The following is a 17,873-nucleotide window of genomic DNA, read 5'->3' as shown; positions in this document are numbered from 1 at the left end:
CAAAAATCACCGCCCCCGAACATTGGCATTTTATGCCATTTTTGGGTGCTTCTGGGGCCCCTGATGAGTGTGTGTAAGGTTTCCCCTGTCTTTTTGACCAGAAAAGTTCATTAGAAGCAAGTTGAAAAAACTGAAAAAAACGACATACTAACCCCTTACGTTTTTTTTCAAAAATCACCACCCCCGAACATTGGCATTTTATGCCCTTTTTGGGTGCTTCTGGGGCCCCTTTTTAGTGTGTGTGAGGTTTCCCCTGTTTTTTTGACCCAGAAAAGTGCGTTAAAGCAAGTTGAAAAAAACTGAAAAAAACGACATACTAACCCCTTACGTTTTTTTCAAAAGTCACCGCCCCCGAACATTGGCATTTTATGCCCTTTTTGGGTGCTTCTGGGGCCCCTCTTGAGCGTGTGTGAGGTTTCCCCTGTTTTTTTGACCCAGAAAAGTGCGTTAAAGCAAGTTGAAAAAACTGAAAAAACTGACATACTAACCCCTTACGTTTTTTTCAAAAATCGACACCCTAAAATTTTGGCCTTTTATGCCATTTTTGGGTGCTTCTGGGGCCCCTGTTTAGTGTGTGTGAGGTTCCCCCTGTCTTTTTGACCAGAAAAGTTTATTAAAAGCAAGTTGAAAAAACTGAAAAAAACAACATACTAACCCCTTACGTTTTTTTCAAAAATCACCGCACCCGAACATTGGCATTTTATGCCCTTTTTGGGTGCTTCTGGGGCCCCTCTTGAACGTGTGTGAGGTTTCCCCTGTTTTTTTGACCAGAAAAGTGCCTTAAAGCAAGTTGAAAAAACTGAAAAAAACGACATACTAACCCCTTACGTTTTTTTCAAAAATCGACACCCTAAAATTTTGGCATTTTATGCCATTTTTGGGTGCTTCTGGGGCCCCTTTTTAGTGTGTGTGAGGTTCCCCCTGTCTTTTTGACCAGAAAAGTTTATTAGAAGCAAGTTGAAAAAACTGAAAAAAACGACATACTAACCCCTTACGTTTTTTTCAAAAATCACCGCCCCCGAACATTGGCATTTTATGCCCTTTTTGGGTGCTTCTGGGGCCCCTTTTTAGTGTGTGTGAGGTTTCCCCTGTTTTTTTGACCCAGAAAAGTGCGTTAAAGCAAGTTGAAAAAAACTGAAAAAAACGACATACTAACCCCTTACGTTTTTTTCAAAAGTCACCGCCCCCGAACATTGGCATTTTATGCCCTTTTTGGGTGCTTCTGGGGCCCCTCTTGAGCGTGTGTGAGGTTTCCCCTGTTTTTTTGACCCAGAAAAGTGCGTTAAAGCAAGTTGAAAAAACTGAAAAAAACGACATACTAACCCCTTACGTTTTTTTCAAAAATCGACACCCTAAAATTTTGGCATTTTATGCCATTTTTGGGTGCTTCTGGGGCCCCTTTTTAGTGTGTGTGAGGTTCCCCCTGTCTTTTTGACCAGAAAAGTTTATTAGAAGCAAGTTGAAAAAACTGAAAAAAACGACATACTAACCCCTTACGTTTTTGTCAAAAATCATTGCCCCCGAACATTGGCATTTTATGCCCTTTTTGGGTGCTTCTGGGGCCCCTGTTGAGTGTGTGTGAGGTTCCCCCTGTCTTTTTGACCAGAAAAGTTCATTAGAAGCAAGTTGAAAAAACTGAAAAAAACGACATACTAACCCCTTACGTTTTTTTCAAAAATCACCGCCCCCGAACATTGGCATTTTATGCCCTTTTTGGGTGCTTCTGGGGCCCCTTTTTAGTGTGTGTGAGGTTTCCCCTGTTTTTTTGACCAGAAAAGTGCGTTAAAGCAAGTTGAAAAAATGGAAAAAAACGACATACTAACCCCTTATGTTTTTTTCAAAAATCGACACCCTAAAGTTTTGGCATTTTATGCCATTTTTGGGTGCTTCTGGGGCCCCTGTTGAGTGTGTGTGAGGTTCCCCCTGTCTTTTTGACCAGAAAAGTTCATTAGAAGCAAGTTGAAAAAACTGAAAAAAACGACATACTAACCCCTTACGTTTTTTTCAAAAATCACCGCCCCCGAACGTTGGCATTTTATGCCCTTTTTGGGTGCTTCTGGGGCCCCTTTTTAGTGTGTGTGAGGTTTCCCCTGTTTTTTTGACCCAGAAAAGTGCGTTAAAGCAAGTTGAAAAAACTGAAAAAAACGACATACTAACCCCTTACGTTTTTTTCAAAAATCACCGCCCCCGAACATTGGCATTTTATGCCATTTTTGGGTGCTTCTGGGGCCCCTGATGAGTGTGTGTAAGGTTTCCCCTGTCTTTTTGACCAGAAAAGTTCATTAGAAGCAAGTTGAAAAAACTGAAAAAAACGACATACTAACCCCTTACGTTTTTTTTCAAAAATCACCACCCCCGAACATTGGCATTTTATGCCCTTTTTGGGTGCTTCTGGGGCCCCTTTTTAGTGTGTGTGAGGTTTCCCCTGTTTTTTTGACCCAGAAAAGTGCGTTAAAGCAAGTTGAAAAAAACTGAAAAAAACGACATACTAACCCCTTACGTTTTTTTCAAAAGTCACCGCCCCCGAACATTGGCATTTTATGCCCTTTTTGGGTGCTTCTGGGGCCCCTCTTGAGCGTGTGTGAGGTTTCCCCTGTTTTTTTGACCCAGAAAAGTGCGTTAAAGCAAGTTGAAAAAACTGAAAAAAACGACATACTAACCCCTTACGTTTTTTTCAAAAATCGACACCCTAAAATTTTGGCCTTTTATGCCATTTTTGGGTGCTTCTGGGGCCCCTGTTTAGTGTGTGTGAGGTTCCCCCTGTTTTTTGACCCAGAAAAGTGCGTTAAAGCAAGTTGAAAAAAAATGAAAAAAACGACATACTAACCCCTTACGTTTTTTTCAAAAATCATTGCCCCCGAACATTGGCATTTTATGCCCTTTTTGGGTGCTTCTGGGGCCCCTGTTGAGTGTGTGTGAGGTTCCCCCTGTCTTTTTGACCAGAAAAGTTCATTAGAAGCAAGTTGAAAAAACTGAAAAAAACGACATACTAACCCCTTACGTTTTTTTCAAAAATCACCGCCCCCGAACATTGGCATTTTATGCCCTTTTTGGGTGCTTCTGGGGCCCCTTTTTAGTGTGTGTGAGGTTTCCCCTGTTTTTTTGACCAGAAAAGTGCGTTAAAGCAAGTTGAAAAAATGGAAAAAAACGACATACTAACCCCTTACGTTTTTTTTCAAAAATCACCACCCCCGAACATTGGCATTTTATGCCCTTTTTGGGTGCTTCTGGGGCCCCTTTTTAGTGTGTGTGAGGTTTCCCCTGTTTTTTTGACCCAGAAAAGTGCGTTAAAGCAAGTTGAAAAAAACTGAAAAAAACGACATACTAACCCCTTACGTTTTTTTCAAAAGTCACCGCCCCCGAACATTGGCATTTTATGCCCTTTTTGGGTGCTTCTGGGGCCCCTCTTGAGCGTGTGTGAGGTTTCCCCTGTTTTTTTGACCCAGAAAAGTGCGTTAAAGCAAGTTGAAAAAACTGAAAAAAACGACATACTAACCCCTTACGTTTTTTTCAAAAATCGACACCCTAAAATTTTGGCCTTTTATGCCATTTTTGGGTGCTTCTGGGGCCCCTGTTTAGTGTGTGTGAGGTTCCCCCTGTTTTTTGACCCAGAAAAGTGCGTTAAAGCAAGTTGAAAAAAAATGAAAAAAACGACATACTAACCCCTTACGTTTTTTTCAAAAATCATTGCCCCCGAACATTGGCATTTTATGCCCTTTTTGGGTGCTTCTGGGGCCCCTGTTGAGTGTGTGTGAGGTTCCCCCTGTCTTTTTGACCAGAAAAGTTCATTAGAAGCAAGTTGAAAAAACTGAAAAAAACGACATACTAACCCCTTACGTTTTTTTCAAAAATCACCGCCCCCGAACATTGGCATTTTATGCCCTTTTTGGGTGCTTCTGGGGCCCCTTTTTAGTGTGTGTGAGGTTTCCCCTGTTTTTTTGACCAGAAAAGTGCGTTAAAGCAAGTTGAAAAAATGGAAAAAAACGACATACTAACCCCTTATGTTTTTTTCAAAAATCGACACCCTAAAGTTTTGGCATTTTATGCCATTTTTGGGTGCTTCTGGGGCCCCTGTTGAGTGTGTGTGAGGTTCCCCCTGTCTTTTTGACCAGAAAAGTTCATTAGAAGCAAGTTGAAAAAACTGAAAAAAACGACATACTAACCCCTTACGTTTTTTTCAAAAATCACCGCCCCCGAACGTTGGCATTTTATGCCCTTTTTGGGTGCTTCTGGGGCCCCTCTTGAGCGTGTGTGAGGTTTCCCCTGTTTTTTTGACCAGAAAAGTGCGTTAAAGCAAGTTGAAAAAATGGAAAAAAACGACATACTAACCCCTTACGTTTTTTTCAAAAATCACCGCCCCCGAACATTGGCATTTTATGCCCTTTTTGGGTGCTTCTGGGGCCCCTTTTTAGTGTGTGTGAGGTTTCCCCTGTTTTTTTGACCCAGAAAAGTGCGTTAAAGCAAGTTGAAAAAACTGAAAAAAACGACATACTAACCCCTTACGTTTTTTTCAAAAATCGACACCCTAAAATTTTGGCATTTTATGCCATTTTTGGGTGCTTCTGGGGCCCCTTTTTAGTGTGTGTGAGGTTCCCCCTGTCTTTTTGACCAGAAAAGTTTATTAGAAGCAAGTTGAAAAAATGGAAAAAAACGACATACTAACCCCTTACGTTTTTTTCAAAAATCACCGCCCCCGAACATTGGCATTTTATGCCATTTTTGGGTGCTTCTGGGGCCCCTGATGAGTGTGTGTAAGGTTTCCCCTGTCTTTTTGACCAGAAAAGTTCATTAGAAGCAAGTTGAAAAAACTGAAAAAAACGACATACTAACCCCTTACGTTTTTTTTCAAAAATCACCACCCCCGAACATTGGCATTTTATGCCCTTTTTGGGTGCTTCTGGGGCCCCTTTTTAGTGTGTGTGAGGTTTCCCCTGTTTTTTTGACCCAGAAAAGTGCGTTAAAGCAAGTTGAAAAAAACTGAAAAAAACGACATACTAACCCCTTACGTTTTTTTCAAAAGTCACCGCCCCCGAACATTGGCATTTTATGCCCTTTTTGGGTGCTTCTGGGGCCCCTCTTGAGCGTGTGTGAGGTTTCCCCTGTTTTTTTGACCCAGAAAAGTGCGTTAAAGCAAGTTGAATAAACTGAAAAAAACGACATACGTCTTACGTTTTTTTCAAATATCACCGAAGTGAAAACATTTCCGTTTGACCTGAAGGTGTTTGTTTCACCTCCTTAAACTGCAGAGTGACGACGACAATGATGACAGCAGTGAGGTAGGATGAGATTGACAGCAGTCAATCGCATGGAGAACCTTCTGCTGTGACTAACAGAGTGAACAATACCAGACGACTGATTAGCGGCATCGGATTTGGCAGACTAATCGCTGCTTTTGTGTGTGTGTGTGTGTGTGTGTGTGTGTGTGTAACTATCGTGAATAACCAAGTCTCCAAAGTGCTGTGTCAGAGCCAATGTGTGTATTCTCCTACAAACAGCACGTCTCCTCCCCCAATCCACAGAGCGGCAAATTTGGGGGTCCGCAGCCCGACGCACACGAGAGCCAGCCTCAAGGCATCCAGTACGCCGAGGACGCCGCAGAGCACCAGAACATGAAGGCCGTGCTGAAGAGCAGCCTGCAGAGCGGAGACAGCGAGACATCCACAATGCCGGGCCTCCGTGTCCGCACGAGAGCCGGCAGCACAAAAGGTGACGCTCAATAACGATAGTCGATTTAGTACCTGTGTAGATAAGAGGTTACATACATTATACCCATTTCGGAAAAAAAATACAACTTTATTCGTAGTTTATCACATCAAAAAATCAAGGTTGTTATGAATAGAACAGAACTTTGTCATTGTAACAAGCACAACAAAATTGAAAAAGTGCCCAACAGTCAGTGTATCGTTCATATATCAACTACATTAAGAATAAATAAAAATTTAAAAAATTAAATAAAACTAAAATAAATAAAAACACTCAGTCAAGCATAATTTCAATTCAATTAAAATGCTATTGCACGACGTTAAGGATGGATTGTGGACCCATGCAAGGCTCTTATTAGGTCATATCAAATATTGTACTTTAAAGCTAATTTAGTACTAGTATTGCATGTAGTAGTAGCGCATATTTAGTGATTTTTCAATTTCACAAATTGGGTTTTGTTTGGACAAAATTATACAAACTTATCATCAGTAGACAGAACTAATAGAGAGATTTAAGCATTGAAAGTTAAAAAAATAAAATAAAAATTAATACATTACTTATTTGTCTTGACTTGGTGTGATTGAAAAGAAATGTATTATGTGTAAAACTACTATTTTTGCATATAATATTACTCTATTCTCATAACATTGTGACTTTTTCCTCATTCGCTTACAACTTTATTACTTACAATGGCCGCCAGGCCGCAGTTTGGACACACCCGACTTAGCAGTAGTAGTACATACTAAGTATCTGTGTATCAGTGTTAGTGTGGTAACTTTGTACAGTGTTCTTACCGTACATAATAGTGGATGATGACTGACTGTTCAGGTCGAGTCCCTCCGTGGTGCGTGGCCAACGACGACGCCGTCAACTGCACAGACGACACAGCTGACGAGATCATGGAGCGGATCGTGCGCTCAGCCACTCAGGGCCCCAGCCAGAGGACGCAACCTCGCGAGAGGCGGCGTTCGAGAGTCAATCGCAAATCACGTAAGTCAGTTGAAGTGGACAAAGGCAGGGGGGGGCAGGGGGATCGTTAAAGATGCTGATTACCGCTTCTGCTCTGCTGTTGGTTGTAGTGAGGAGGACGCTGAAGGGCGCGTTGACATCAGAGGAAGCCAACTTCCTGGGCGTGTCCGGTGGTTCCGACATGCAGGTTTGAATGAGGAACTGGAGCTTGTTTGTACGACCGTGAGAGCAGAAGCTAGGCTGAGTTTTTTTTTTTTTTTTTTTTTGCTAATGCACTGCTTGATCTGTTGTTGAACTGCACACTAAGAGCACCTAAACGCATCATTGTGTGGTGGGGTGTTTTTTTTTTTTTTGGGCGGGGGGGGGGGTCGAAGTGAGAGCAACAAGTCCCAAAGATGGTTACTGTGTACAACACTACTGTGGTACTTTAGTCTCTCTGCACAAGGTGCACTGGATGCTAATTAGCTGGCTAGCAATAGAATGTGAAAACATGGATAACATGCAAATATTCCATCCATTTATTCCAAATAGATTATGTGTTGAGCTGCACATTTCAGTGCCTTTTGTCACACTTATTTATTTTAAAAAAAAAAGGCTGTGCGGGGTTAATTACATAACATATAAATACAACCCCCCCCCCCAAACATTGCCTTACATTTACTTGGAAAGGCTCCATAATGACTTTTCACTTTAAACGCTGAATGTGAACATTATTCAATACGCATTTATAATGATGTTAAATGGACAAAAGTAGGCCAGTTTATCTTTTGTTCTCATCTAATCTGCTTTTTTTTGTTTTTAAAATCAAATTTGTCCCATCTTTCCATGCGATATATTGGAAGTGTAGCCATGAAAAGAAAAAGAAAGCACCAGCAGGAGTCCAAGTGTAGCGTGTAACGTTTTAACAATTCTAATGTTTTTACAAGCAGATGTGTAAAGTTACTTAGGTTGTGTTTTTTTTGTGTAGAATAGTGTAATATAGATAAAAAGCAGTATTATTCTAAATATAATTTAAAGCGAAGCAACCAGTCTGTGCTGTTTTTTTGTTGTTTTTTTAAGAGTCACTTTTGGAAGGTACAGTTTGATTTTAGTAACTCCGACGGAAGACTTTTGTGATGTCATTGCACTACCCGCTACCCCACTACCCTCAGCTTCATCTGCAGCTAATACAGCTCTTGGAATTAAAAAGCTCATGAAAACTATTTTTGATGTTGTCTTTTTTTTTTCTTAAGGGAAGAAGAAGAAAAGTTGCACACCCAAAGTCCCAAAATTGAAAGTCTTATGTTTTATTTTGAGTCCACCACACAACCCCATGCTTCAAGTCCCTGTGTGTGTTGAAGAGCACCTGCAAGGTCTAGTTTATCGATGGTGTTTAGTCGCAAACCGTTACAACGCTATGACGTATTTTGTCATGTTTTTGAGGTGCTCTGGACCTAAATGTGATCATGATGAATAAACTGCAGCGACAATACAATAAACAGGACAGCTACCGAGCTAAAAAGGAAAAGAAGTATGGAAGGAAATACAATGGAGCAGAAACAAACAAAAAAAATACCAGCTGAAACACTGTCAGCAAAATCCAGTGCAACCCAACACATGTTCTGCTATCTGAAAGCTAAAAAAAAAAAAAAAAGGGCACAGGTTAAGAATTATATAATTTGTATCTCCTGATCATAATTGAAAATCAATATACACGTTCCCTGAACAATTACTTTTGCACAGTACCTCAAAATTGTATAAATTACAAAATGGAATATTCCCTTTCCACCAGACGTGATTTACTTAGTAAAACCCCTGAATGAGTGAAAGGCAGAAAGCTCTGACGCACGTTAATATTTTTTATATTGCTACATCTTTTTCTTTTTTTTTTTACCAAAAAATAAACAAAACGGTCGTATTTGCATATCCTCTTAGGTGTCAGGTTTTCGAACCAAATGTGGCGTCTTCTCTGAAATAGCACCAAACGCCGCCTACACGTTTAGGTGGCGGGCATTGATCTTTTACAAATAATAACGGTCAAGTGATTGGACTTAGGAAAAAAATAAAAATAAAAAAGGGCGTAAAAGACGTAAACAAGTCTAAATGTAGGAGAGTCGCTTGCAAACGCATCAACCTCTTAAGATTTCATCTCGTGGGAGAGGCGGAGCTTTGCAACCGTTGGACAGCCATCGTGAATAGAAATGATTAAAAAAAAAAAAAGAAGACTAGGTCTTCAACTCATGCTCGCCATCTGGTTCCGTTTAAAAGGGATGACTTAAGCGATGTCTAAAAAGCTATTATAAAATGGTATTATAGCTAATGAGGGAAGGTTTAAAATACTTCTTTCGATCCACCATGTCGTTTTAACACATAGCACCAGCTTGAAGGTCATGCTGAGCATCGGGTTTGGTCTAAAAAGAGCAAATCTGTGCAGCACTAAACACAAAAAAAAAGAACAAAAGGAAAAAAAAAAGGATGTGGAACCCAGATAGCAGTGAGACAAAGCGGACAAATCTTTCCAAAAGTTAAAGTGCCACACACCAGTCCCACGCTTCTTTATAGCTCACCACAGTCTGCACGCTGCTTTCTAGGACAGCTGATGGGGGGCTTCAAGCATCTCCATGAGGAAAGTGTCAATGGGCGTGTCGCCGATCAGCTTGAAGAAGAACAGGTGCTCCAAACACTTCAGGCCGATGGAGCGCAGGGCGGGCAGTCGCAGGAGGAGCTTGGCAAACCTGCCAAAAAGTCAGACACGCGTGTGCTTGGTGTTCGGATGTGACAAAGCGGGGGGTATGGAAGAGGGAGGAAGCGCACGTACCTGCCCTGCTGCTCGGGGTACTTCTGTTTGCAGTAGGCCTCCAGGGATGCATAGACCTTCTCTCTCAGCAGCTCCACCTCCCCCATGTTGGACAGACCCTTTGCATCTTCAGGACAACACAATCACGACTGAGAGCCACCAGAGGGCGCTGATTTTCAAGGCATTTTCTACTATTTGTGCTCATGGGTCTGTGAGCTGGAGCCTATCCCAGGCGGGGTACGCCCTGGACTGGTGGCCAGCCAATCACAGGGCACATATAGACAAACAACCATTCACACTCACATTCATACCTATGGACAATTTAGAGTGGCCAATTAACCTAGCATGTTTTTGGAATGTGGGAGAAAACCCACGCATGCACGGGGAGAACATGCAAACTCGGGTCTCCTAGCCGTGAGGCCTGCGCGCTAACCACTCGACCGCCATGCAGCCCCACTAACAACCAATGTATTGCAATCCCACGTAGTTCGACCGCCATGCAGCCCCACTAACAACCAATGTATTGCAATCCCACGTAGTAACAGTTGTAGAAGTCAGGAAGATAAGTGGTTGCTGCTCCACTTATTTTGTTTCCATATAAAACGACCACCACGAGATTTTGTGCTTGTTCATGGAAAACTTGGAGAATTTAAAAGGACAACTACCTTTTTTTAATTTATTTAGCCCATCAGCCACAGTCCTCATGTGAGACATGAAAACGTGTCTCTTTTCTGTGCTTTCTAAAGATATAAAAAAAGGGCCAAGAACGCCCCCTTTATATATATATATATATATATGACGTGTTCATGTCTCATAACAATGGAGGACGATGGTCAAAATTACAAAACAAGGTAGTTTTCCTTTCATGCATTAAGACGTCGGCAGCACGCAAGCTCACCTGGGTTGAAGAGGACAATGGCGCGGAGGCAGCCCAGCTCTGTCTTGTCCATTTGCATATCTCTCATCTTGTTGACAAGCTCAGTGAGAACCCTGCATGAGAATGTTCGGAGGTCAAGAATAGGTCATGGTGTTTATTTTTATTTTTTTTAATGTGACAAACAAATTATTTATTGTACATTCCAGACTATAGGCCGCTACTTTTCCCCCCTGCATCTTAAACAATGATGACGCTAAGACATGGCTAAAAGAACTACAGTTCCCACGATGCATGACTGAAGAGTCATGAAGTAGAGTCAAGTGGACGTTCATGTTTTGAAGTCTTTGATCTGACAAATCTTAAGTAACTTTGATCAAGTGTACAATTCCTAAAGCTTCTGCTTGGAACGTAACAGCTGTTAAACTCCGATGAAAGAAAAAAAAAAAGCTAATGTGACGCTGGGATTGCAAGGTTTATAGTGTGTCGTTCTGTGCAAGTACTTACCTGTCAAATATGGCACCAACCTCTGCACTCTGCACACTCTCTCTACGTAGACACAACAAACAACTTTAGATTCGGAAGAAATACTATATAACTTTGTAGTAAACATCAAACCGGCCAATGACTGAATAAATTAACCTGTCAAAAATAGCTCCAACTCCTGCACTGTGAGCACCCTCACGCTGCAGCTCCGAGGTGAGAAGAACACCATCCTTCAGGGCGATGGAGCGGTGGGAGAAGGAGGCGATGAGGAGCTCATTCCAACCTGATGAAAGTGTCACAGGGTTCAGACTCGCGAACTGAGGATGACTTGGACGGGTAGTAGCAATGGGAAAAGTGTGTGTGTGTGTTGATGCACCTGCACGCAGGAGGATGACCTGATCGTCGAGGGGCAGCTCACAGAAATGAGGGATTCTCTTGGCCCACTCTACCAGGGCAAAGAGTTGTTTGTCTGCAGTCTGGCAGATGTTGGTGACCGCATCATGGGGCTGGACAGGAACAGGAGAACATCACCATGGGCGCACACACACACTGACCAGAGGACTTGGGCACGAGCGCCCCTCTGTCCTGTGTGACCTGATGGCCCACACTCCAAGTGCTCTAGAGTATTCATGTTTTGGCCTATTAGCATGTTCCATTACTTTATTAATTAATAATTAATATTAATTTTATTCTCACCAATTACCATTTTGTTATCTACGTGGGAACAAATAATTATGCAATAGATTTAAAGGTTCAAGACCAACAAACAACAAAGCATGTGGTGTGGTTGCTTGCACTCACAGAGTTTCCTGCAGAGCCTCCGTCAGAGTGGAGCTCAGTCTTCTGCTCCACCGCAGTCTCCGCCTCCAGGATCTTCTCCACTGGCATCTCCTCGTTAATGCTCATGCTGAACTCCAGCTCTCCCTCACGCTCTCGGTTCCTCTGACGCTCCTCCTGGACCGCTGAATCAGACGATACAAGGAAGAGTGACTTACGTGAGGAAGACTACTGGTTAGTTAGATGACTGCAATGGCTGAAGACATTGCGCGTGAATGCCTGAACTTGATGGGGGTGGGAGGTGGAGGAACAAAAAAGAGAAAAAAAGGAATAAAAGACAAACAGGGATGAAAGCAATACAACTTATATGTAATGAGGAAGAGTATTCAAGACTATGACATCATGAAAGACAACATATATATGATGTATATTAAAGGAAACAAGTGTTGAAGCAGAAGATAGGCTTTTGAAACAAGCAAACCTGCCAAAAGTTGAAACGGATGTATGAATGATAGCAGTAAGCTAATTCTGGAATAATGGAAATGGTCAGGAAAAATGGTAATTGTTGTTATATGGATCATAGCACAAATGTCCTGAATTAATGATTGAATGGTTCGACATGTGTTGAGAAATGTTGGAAATAGTTGCTGAATGCATTCAGCAGCAATTACCGGAAATGCATTCGGGAAAAACGAGCATGTCAGGAAAAGTGGGAGGTTTTTTTGCAAATTTCCCCACTGAGGGTCGATTAAAGGCATATCTTATCTTATCTTAGTGCTGTGGATAATAACACGAATGTCCTGACTAAGTTAAATACAAATGAAGTGACAAATGAAGTGGGGGGCTGTACGGTGACTGAGTGGTTGGCATGTTTGCCACACAATCGGGAGATCGGGAAGACCTGGGTTCGAATCCCTGCATGTTAACCCAATGCATGGGTTTCCGGGTACTCCGGTTTGCTCCCACATTCCAAAAACATGCATGGTAGGTTACTCTAAATTGTCCATAGTGAGTGTGAATGGTTGTTTGTCTATATGTGCCCTGCAGTGTACTCTGCCTCTAGCCTGAAGACAGCTGGGATAGGCTCCATCATACCCCTGCGACCCCAATGAGAATAAGCGGTATAGAAAATGGATGGATGTTGAAGTAGGTAGAGATATTAAGATAAGATCAAAGGAAAAGAGGGAATGGCGGGAAAGGCCATCACACACAAAAAACTAAAGTATTAAAACATGTGAAGAACTCTTATCAAGCAGCAGTGCACCCTGTTGACGTCATTTCAAATCTAGGAATGACTTACACTAACATTAAATATACTGCTTTATTAAATATACAGTATCTGCAGAATATAAGACAACAGGTACTGTTTACGTTGTATGATTATGGAAATATTGAAATACTTTCCCTAAAACGTAAACCATGCAGAGATGAGCCAAAGAAGGAACCGCTACATATCAGCTTTGGAACATACAATTTGTTGCTACTGTTTTGTTTGCAGATTTCTTTTTTTATGGTGGCTATGTACAGTATGTATAGTGGGATGCTAGGACACTGACTACATACTAAAATTTATTGCGCAATGAATTTTAAAAGCGCAGAGGCGCTTTAATGCACTTGTTTGCTGTGAACCCGTCCTTAAAATAAGATAATGTGATGGTTACAGGAAACACACCGTTGTGTTTTTAAACATGTCCCCTCCCTCATACTGCACACAATAACCATAACGCGCCAAGCCGAAGTACAAACACCCTTGTCCTTCCCACTACTTGTTCCTCTGAGGAGACATTCACAGGATGTTGTAGTGCAACTCCGAGGAACAATCTCTTGTCTGTTTACTCTAAACATGTTAATTAGCACAAACTACAACACATTATTAAAAAAACTTTAAAATGTTAATGCCATACTCATCCACCCCTCATCTTTTCCATCTTCTTCATTCCACCTTACATGTTTGACCGCTATTGAAAAAAATGGAGAAAGGGTAGAATTGGGACAATGAAGAAAGAAAGGGGTTAAATTATAAAACCAGGCCCCCGGTGTCTGTCTCTACCTCCCTAATTGAAAGTCCCATTAAGAGAGTCACACTGTTCTACTGTAACCACAAAGACACTTTTTTTATCCTCACGCGTTCTACCGTCTCTTGCTACTTGGCTCCAATTTGGTTTCTTTTATTTTTTTTTTTACTTTGGGAGACATTTTATAGCAATGAGCAACCTGCATACCTTCCCTCTTCATGCCCATGGCCAGGCACTTCTGGTAGCGGCAGTACTGGCAGCGATTCCGCTGGCGCTTGTCCACCAGGCACTCTTTGTTGTCCCTGCAAGTATAGCTGAGATCTTTGCGAACCGTCCTCTTGAAGAAGCCTTTGCAACCCTCGCAGCTGTACACGCCATAGTGCTTACCTAGTGCGCAAAAAAAGTACAGTCACGGTAGAAACCAGGAGATAAGCTCAAACAAATATTTACATTAAAAGCAACACACGCGTCTTTCAAATGGAATGAAACAGATGGCAGTTCATTCACTCACCGGACGAGCGGTCTCCACAGATGACACACAGGCGCTTCTGAGACAACATGATTCCCGGACTGTGAGCCGGCATGGGCCTCAGGCCAAACGGAGGCTTGATGTCCTCTGAGCTGCTAATCGAATGCATCCCTGACATGGCGCCTGAAGGTGTGATCTGCACCAACAATGAACCACAGACAATTATCATTATGTGTAGTATTTCAGCAGAGATTACTACTAACAGATGTGAGACGAATTACTGAAGGATCCTAGAATAATAGCTTCATAATAGAATAGCTTTCAAACTGGTCACTTATCAAACGATGCCCCATACCTGGCTGTGACTAATGGGTCCAAATCCCAGAGAGGGAGACACCATAGAAGAGTTGATAGAGGGACTGATGACTGAAAACGGGGAACCAATGACATTGGTGGGGCTGCTGGGGGCTGAGCTGTTGGGCTGCTGGGAAGACATGGCTCTAATAGGCTACCCCAACACAGATGATGAAGAAGAACGTCCCACCAGATGGATCGCAGTCAGTCTGAGAGGGTGACAAATTGTTGTAGTAATTGTTGTGGTACCGTATACAAGAGTACTAAAACACTGTCAACACCTATGGCTTTGTGCACAAAATGAACAGGTCACATGGGATCACTCCGCAGTACACAACACAGACAGCAGAGGACAATCATAAATGCACAAGACATAAATTATACTCTGGAGTTTAAATAAGACAGCTAAGAATTAAGCGTAATTTGTTTGTTTAATAAACAGACAAGCTATATTGTAGACCTGTTAAACAGGTCCCTGTTATGAGGGCACTAATAGGTGAGGTACACAAAGCAACGTCTGTGTAAAAATGAAATAAATCATCGTCCTGCAGAATGTAGAATTGTTTACCTGTTTCCAGGTAACTTAAAATATTACAGATAGAAAAGTGACAACTAAATTGCAGTAAATGTTGACATTTTTTTTTAAATCCCACCCCTGATTACTGGAATACAAGGGTTAATATATACATTTTGAACATAGAATTCCCCCACTCTTGAGATTTTTTAGGTACCAAAGAAAAAAACTAAATATAATACGACATGGCTAACCGATCTATGTTTGTTAGCTGGCAAAGCGACAACTTCAACTAACAACGTCTTGCTAGCTGAATCGTGCTTACTGTATGCGGCGACTATGTCATTAACGTTGGCCAAAGAAAAACAGAAATCATATCACGAATACTGATTGCTAGTGTGTGGTATATTATTAAGCACAAATGTATCTAAACGGAAAGGGAATCGTGCAATTTTGTTAATAGCAGCTACAGATACATTGGATGCTCGAGCCTCGGCTAGTTGCCATTAGCCGGCTAACATTAGCCACATACGTGTGTTTCTTTACTTGATTAAAATGACACGGACGCTGTTAGTTTAACTCATATATTACCGCATTGCAGCGTGTTTTTCCCCATAAGAACCACTTAACCCACGCGTAGGCGTCGCAATTTAATCTACTTAGCGACGCTTCGCTACGCTCACGGCTAACCTAGCTTACCGAGCTATCATTAGCTTGACGCTAACTACAACCGAACGAGCGGAAATACTCGTGTCGAGTTCATTTACGGGGTCGGAAACACTCACCAAACAAACAAACGACGCATTGTTGACCAGCACGTCTGAGTGTGTTTGCTGCGCTCTCTCGAAAAAGCAGCAGCAGACAGCAAGGCCGCCGCTCAAAGCCAGTCGACTTCAACTTGACGCTGTTGTTGTTTACGGGCCGCCATCATGGCTCAGTGCCAGCTCCCCGAGAGCCAACAAGTCTCGTGGGACCACCCAGCGGTGCGGTCACGTGACATACAAAGCCTGGGGGGGCGATTTGGTTTTTGCATATCAAACCGTAAGAGATAATTATTATCATTATTGTTTCAGACTGAAATAAACACATTCAATTGTCTTAGTAAGGGTAGCATGATACATTCTGATGGTTATATAAAGTGTATTTATTCTTAATCTTTAAAGTAACATTTTACATTCCTTACTCCCATGTATAAAAACATATTTTAACCACTGTATAATAAAAGTATAATAAGTAATGTACAGTAAAATATCAATTAACAGCACAATAACCGTAAGATGGCAATCTGCAATAAAATATTGTGACGTCAAGTAGCTGCTTTAAGCCATGCGGCCACTAGGGGGCTCCCAGACACTGACGTGTCAGTTGTTAATTAGCCATAGCCCCCCCCACACCAAATCCTGTTTAGGGGCCCCAGATATCTTTCAACAGGACAATGTTGACTAACATTTTTTTTTACTGGGAGCACACGTGCATTGGCCCCTAACTTATTTTTTTAAAAGTATTTAGGTGAGATTTAAAGAGAGATTAATTACATGAATTAATTAATTCATCTCTCAATGTTATTAAACTTTTTACAGTGTTATAAAAAAGTCACAGTTGAAGAAAAAATGTTTTATTGGCTCCCTTGTTTATTGAAAAAATATTTAGTAATATGCATATACCAGATAAATATAGCACTGTATATATAAGTGTGTGATCCACACACATTCGCCATTTAGCATTCATGGCCCAGCAGATTAGCAGATTTTGGGGAGGAAAAATGTGTTTAGGATCCAACAATATGAAATATAAAAATAAAAAACACACAGCATAAATGTACTTCTTTTATTCTTTTATATTGATATGTTTTTTTCATCAAATATTGAAATTTCATGCTTTGTTTAGTGGTCATTGAACGCAACACAGTTGTCTGTCCCTGTACTTTTTATATTTTAAATGTGTTTAACACATGTCAACCATTCATTCATTCATTTTCTACCGCTTTTTCCTCATGAGGGTCGCGGGGGGTGCTGGAGCCTATCCCAGCTGTCTTCGGGCGAGAGGCGGGGTACACCCTGGACTGGTAGCCAACCAATCACAGGGCACATATAGACCAATAACCACACGACCGCCGTGCAGCCCGAATCCAACAATATGAAATATAAAAATACAAAACCCACAGCATAAATGTACTTCTTTTATTCTTTTATATTGATGTTTTTTTGTAATCAAATATTGAAATTTCACGCTTTGTTCAGTGGTACTTGAATGCAACACAGTTGTCTGTCCCTGTATTTTTTATATTTTAAATGTGTTTAACACGTGTCATTCATTCATTTTCTACCGCTTTTTCCTCATGAGGGTCGCGGGGGGGTGCTGGAGCCTATCCCAGCTGTCTTCGGACGGGGTACACCCTGGACTGGTGGCCAGCCAATCACAGGGCACATATAGACAAACAACCATTCACACTCACATTCATACCTATGGACAATTTGGAGTCGCTAATTAACCTAGCATATTTTTGGAATGCGGGAGGAAACCGGAATACCCGGAGAAAACCCATGAAATTTCACGCTTTGTTCAGTGGTCCTTGAACGCAACACACTTGTCTGTCCCTGTACTTTTTATATTTTAAATGTGTTTAACGAGTATCAACCAATCCAATTATAATAACTACTGTCACTTTAATTGCTAATTTAATTGCTAATTTAATTGCTAATGTTGATTCGAAATCAACGTCAAAAATAGACATTGTATTGGGCTTATCAATTACAAGTGGTTTTTAGCCACTGAAAATAACCTTGGTAAAAAAAAAACAGGGATCTCGTATATTTACAAACGTTACATGAACCCCTATGTGAAGTATCCCCACATGGTAGCAAGAGAGGATAAGGTGTGACAGGAATTGACATACATATTTGTCATCAGATTCCTTGTGATTGCTACATCGGGAA

General features: G+C 41.5%; 2 protein-coding genes across 4 annotated transcripts in view; one reads left to right on the top strand and one right to left on the bottom strand.

The window, feature by feature from the left end:
- fhod3b (formin homology 2 domain containing 3b) overlaps positions 1–8,541 on the top strand; it is a 129,397-nt gene extending 120,856 nt beyond the window's left edge. For both annotated transcript variants that reach the window (XM_058083359.2, XM_058083357.2), the window contains 3 exons: positions 5,520–5,706; positions 6,532–6,693; positions 6,783–8,541. In XM_058083359.2, coding sequence (XP_057939342.2) covers positions 5,520–5,706; positions 6,532–6,693; positions 6,783–6,865 — 432 coding nt within the window. In that variant the 3' untranslated portion in view covers positions 6,866–8,541. The remainder of the gene's footprint in view (positions 1–5,519; positions 5,707–6,531; positions 6,694–6,782) is intronic.
- On the bottom strand, positions 7,943–15,890 carry LOC131136488 (retinoic acid receptor RXR-beta-A). Of its 2 annotated transcripts, XM_058083362.2 has the most exons (12): positions 15,723–15,890; positions 14,425–14,632; positions 14,112–14,265; positions 13,808–13,987; positions 13,490–13,543; positions 11,610–11,770; positions 11,185–11,314; positions 10,965–11,091; positions 10,830–10,871; positions 10,347–10,438; positions 9,470–9,575; positions 7,943–9,386 (listed from the first exon to the last, which is right to left on the bottom strand). In XM_058083362.2, exons 2-12 carry the CDS (start codon positions 14,563–14,565, stop codon positions 9,239–9,241), a joined length of 1,335 nt encoding a protein of 444 aa, XP_057939345.1. In that variant the 5' UTR covers positions 14,566–14,632; positions 15,723–15,890; the 3' UTR covers positions 7,943–9,238. The 2 variants fall into 2 exon arrangements, with proteins under 2 accessions (XP_057939345.1, XP_057939346.1); XM_058083363.2 differs by lacking the exon at positions 13,490–13,543.
- Positions 15,891–17,873: the final 1,983 nt, after the last annotated feature.

The sequence above is a fragment of the Doryrhamphus excisus genome, linkage group LG17 (genome assembly GCF_037039965.1).
Source record: "Doryrhamphus excisus strain RoL-2023G ecotype Guam linkage group LG17, RoL_Dexc_Guam_v1.1, whole genome shotgun sequence".
Classification (NCBI taxonomy): Eukaryota; Metazoa; Chordata; class Actinopteri; order Syngnathiformes; family Syngnathidae; genus Doryrhamphus; species Doryrhamphus excisus.
Note: the sequence above shows the minus strand (reverse complement) of the source record. Positions and strands in the feature narration are given on the sequence as shown.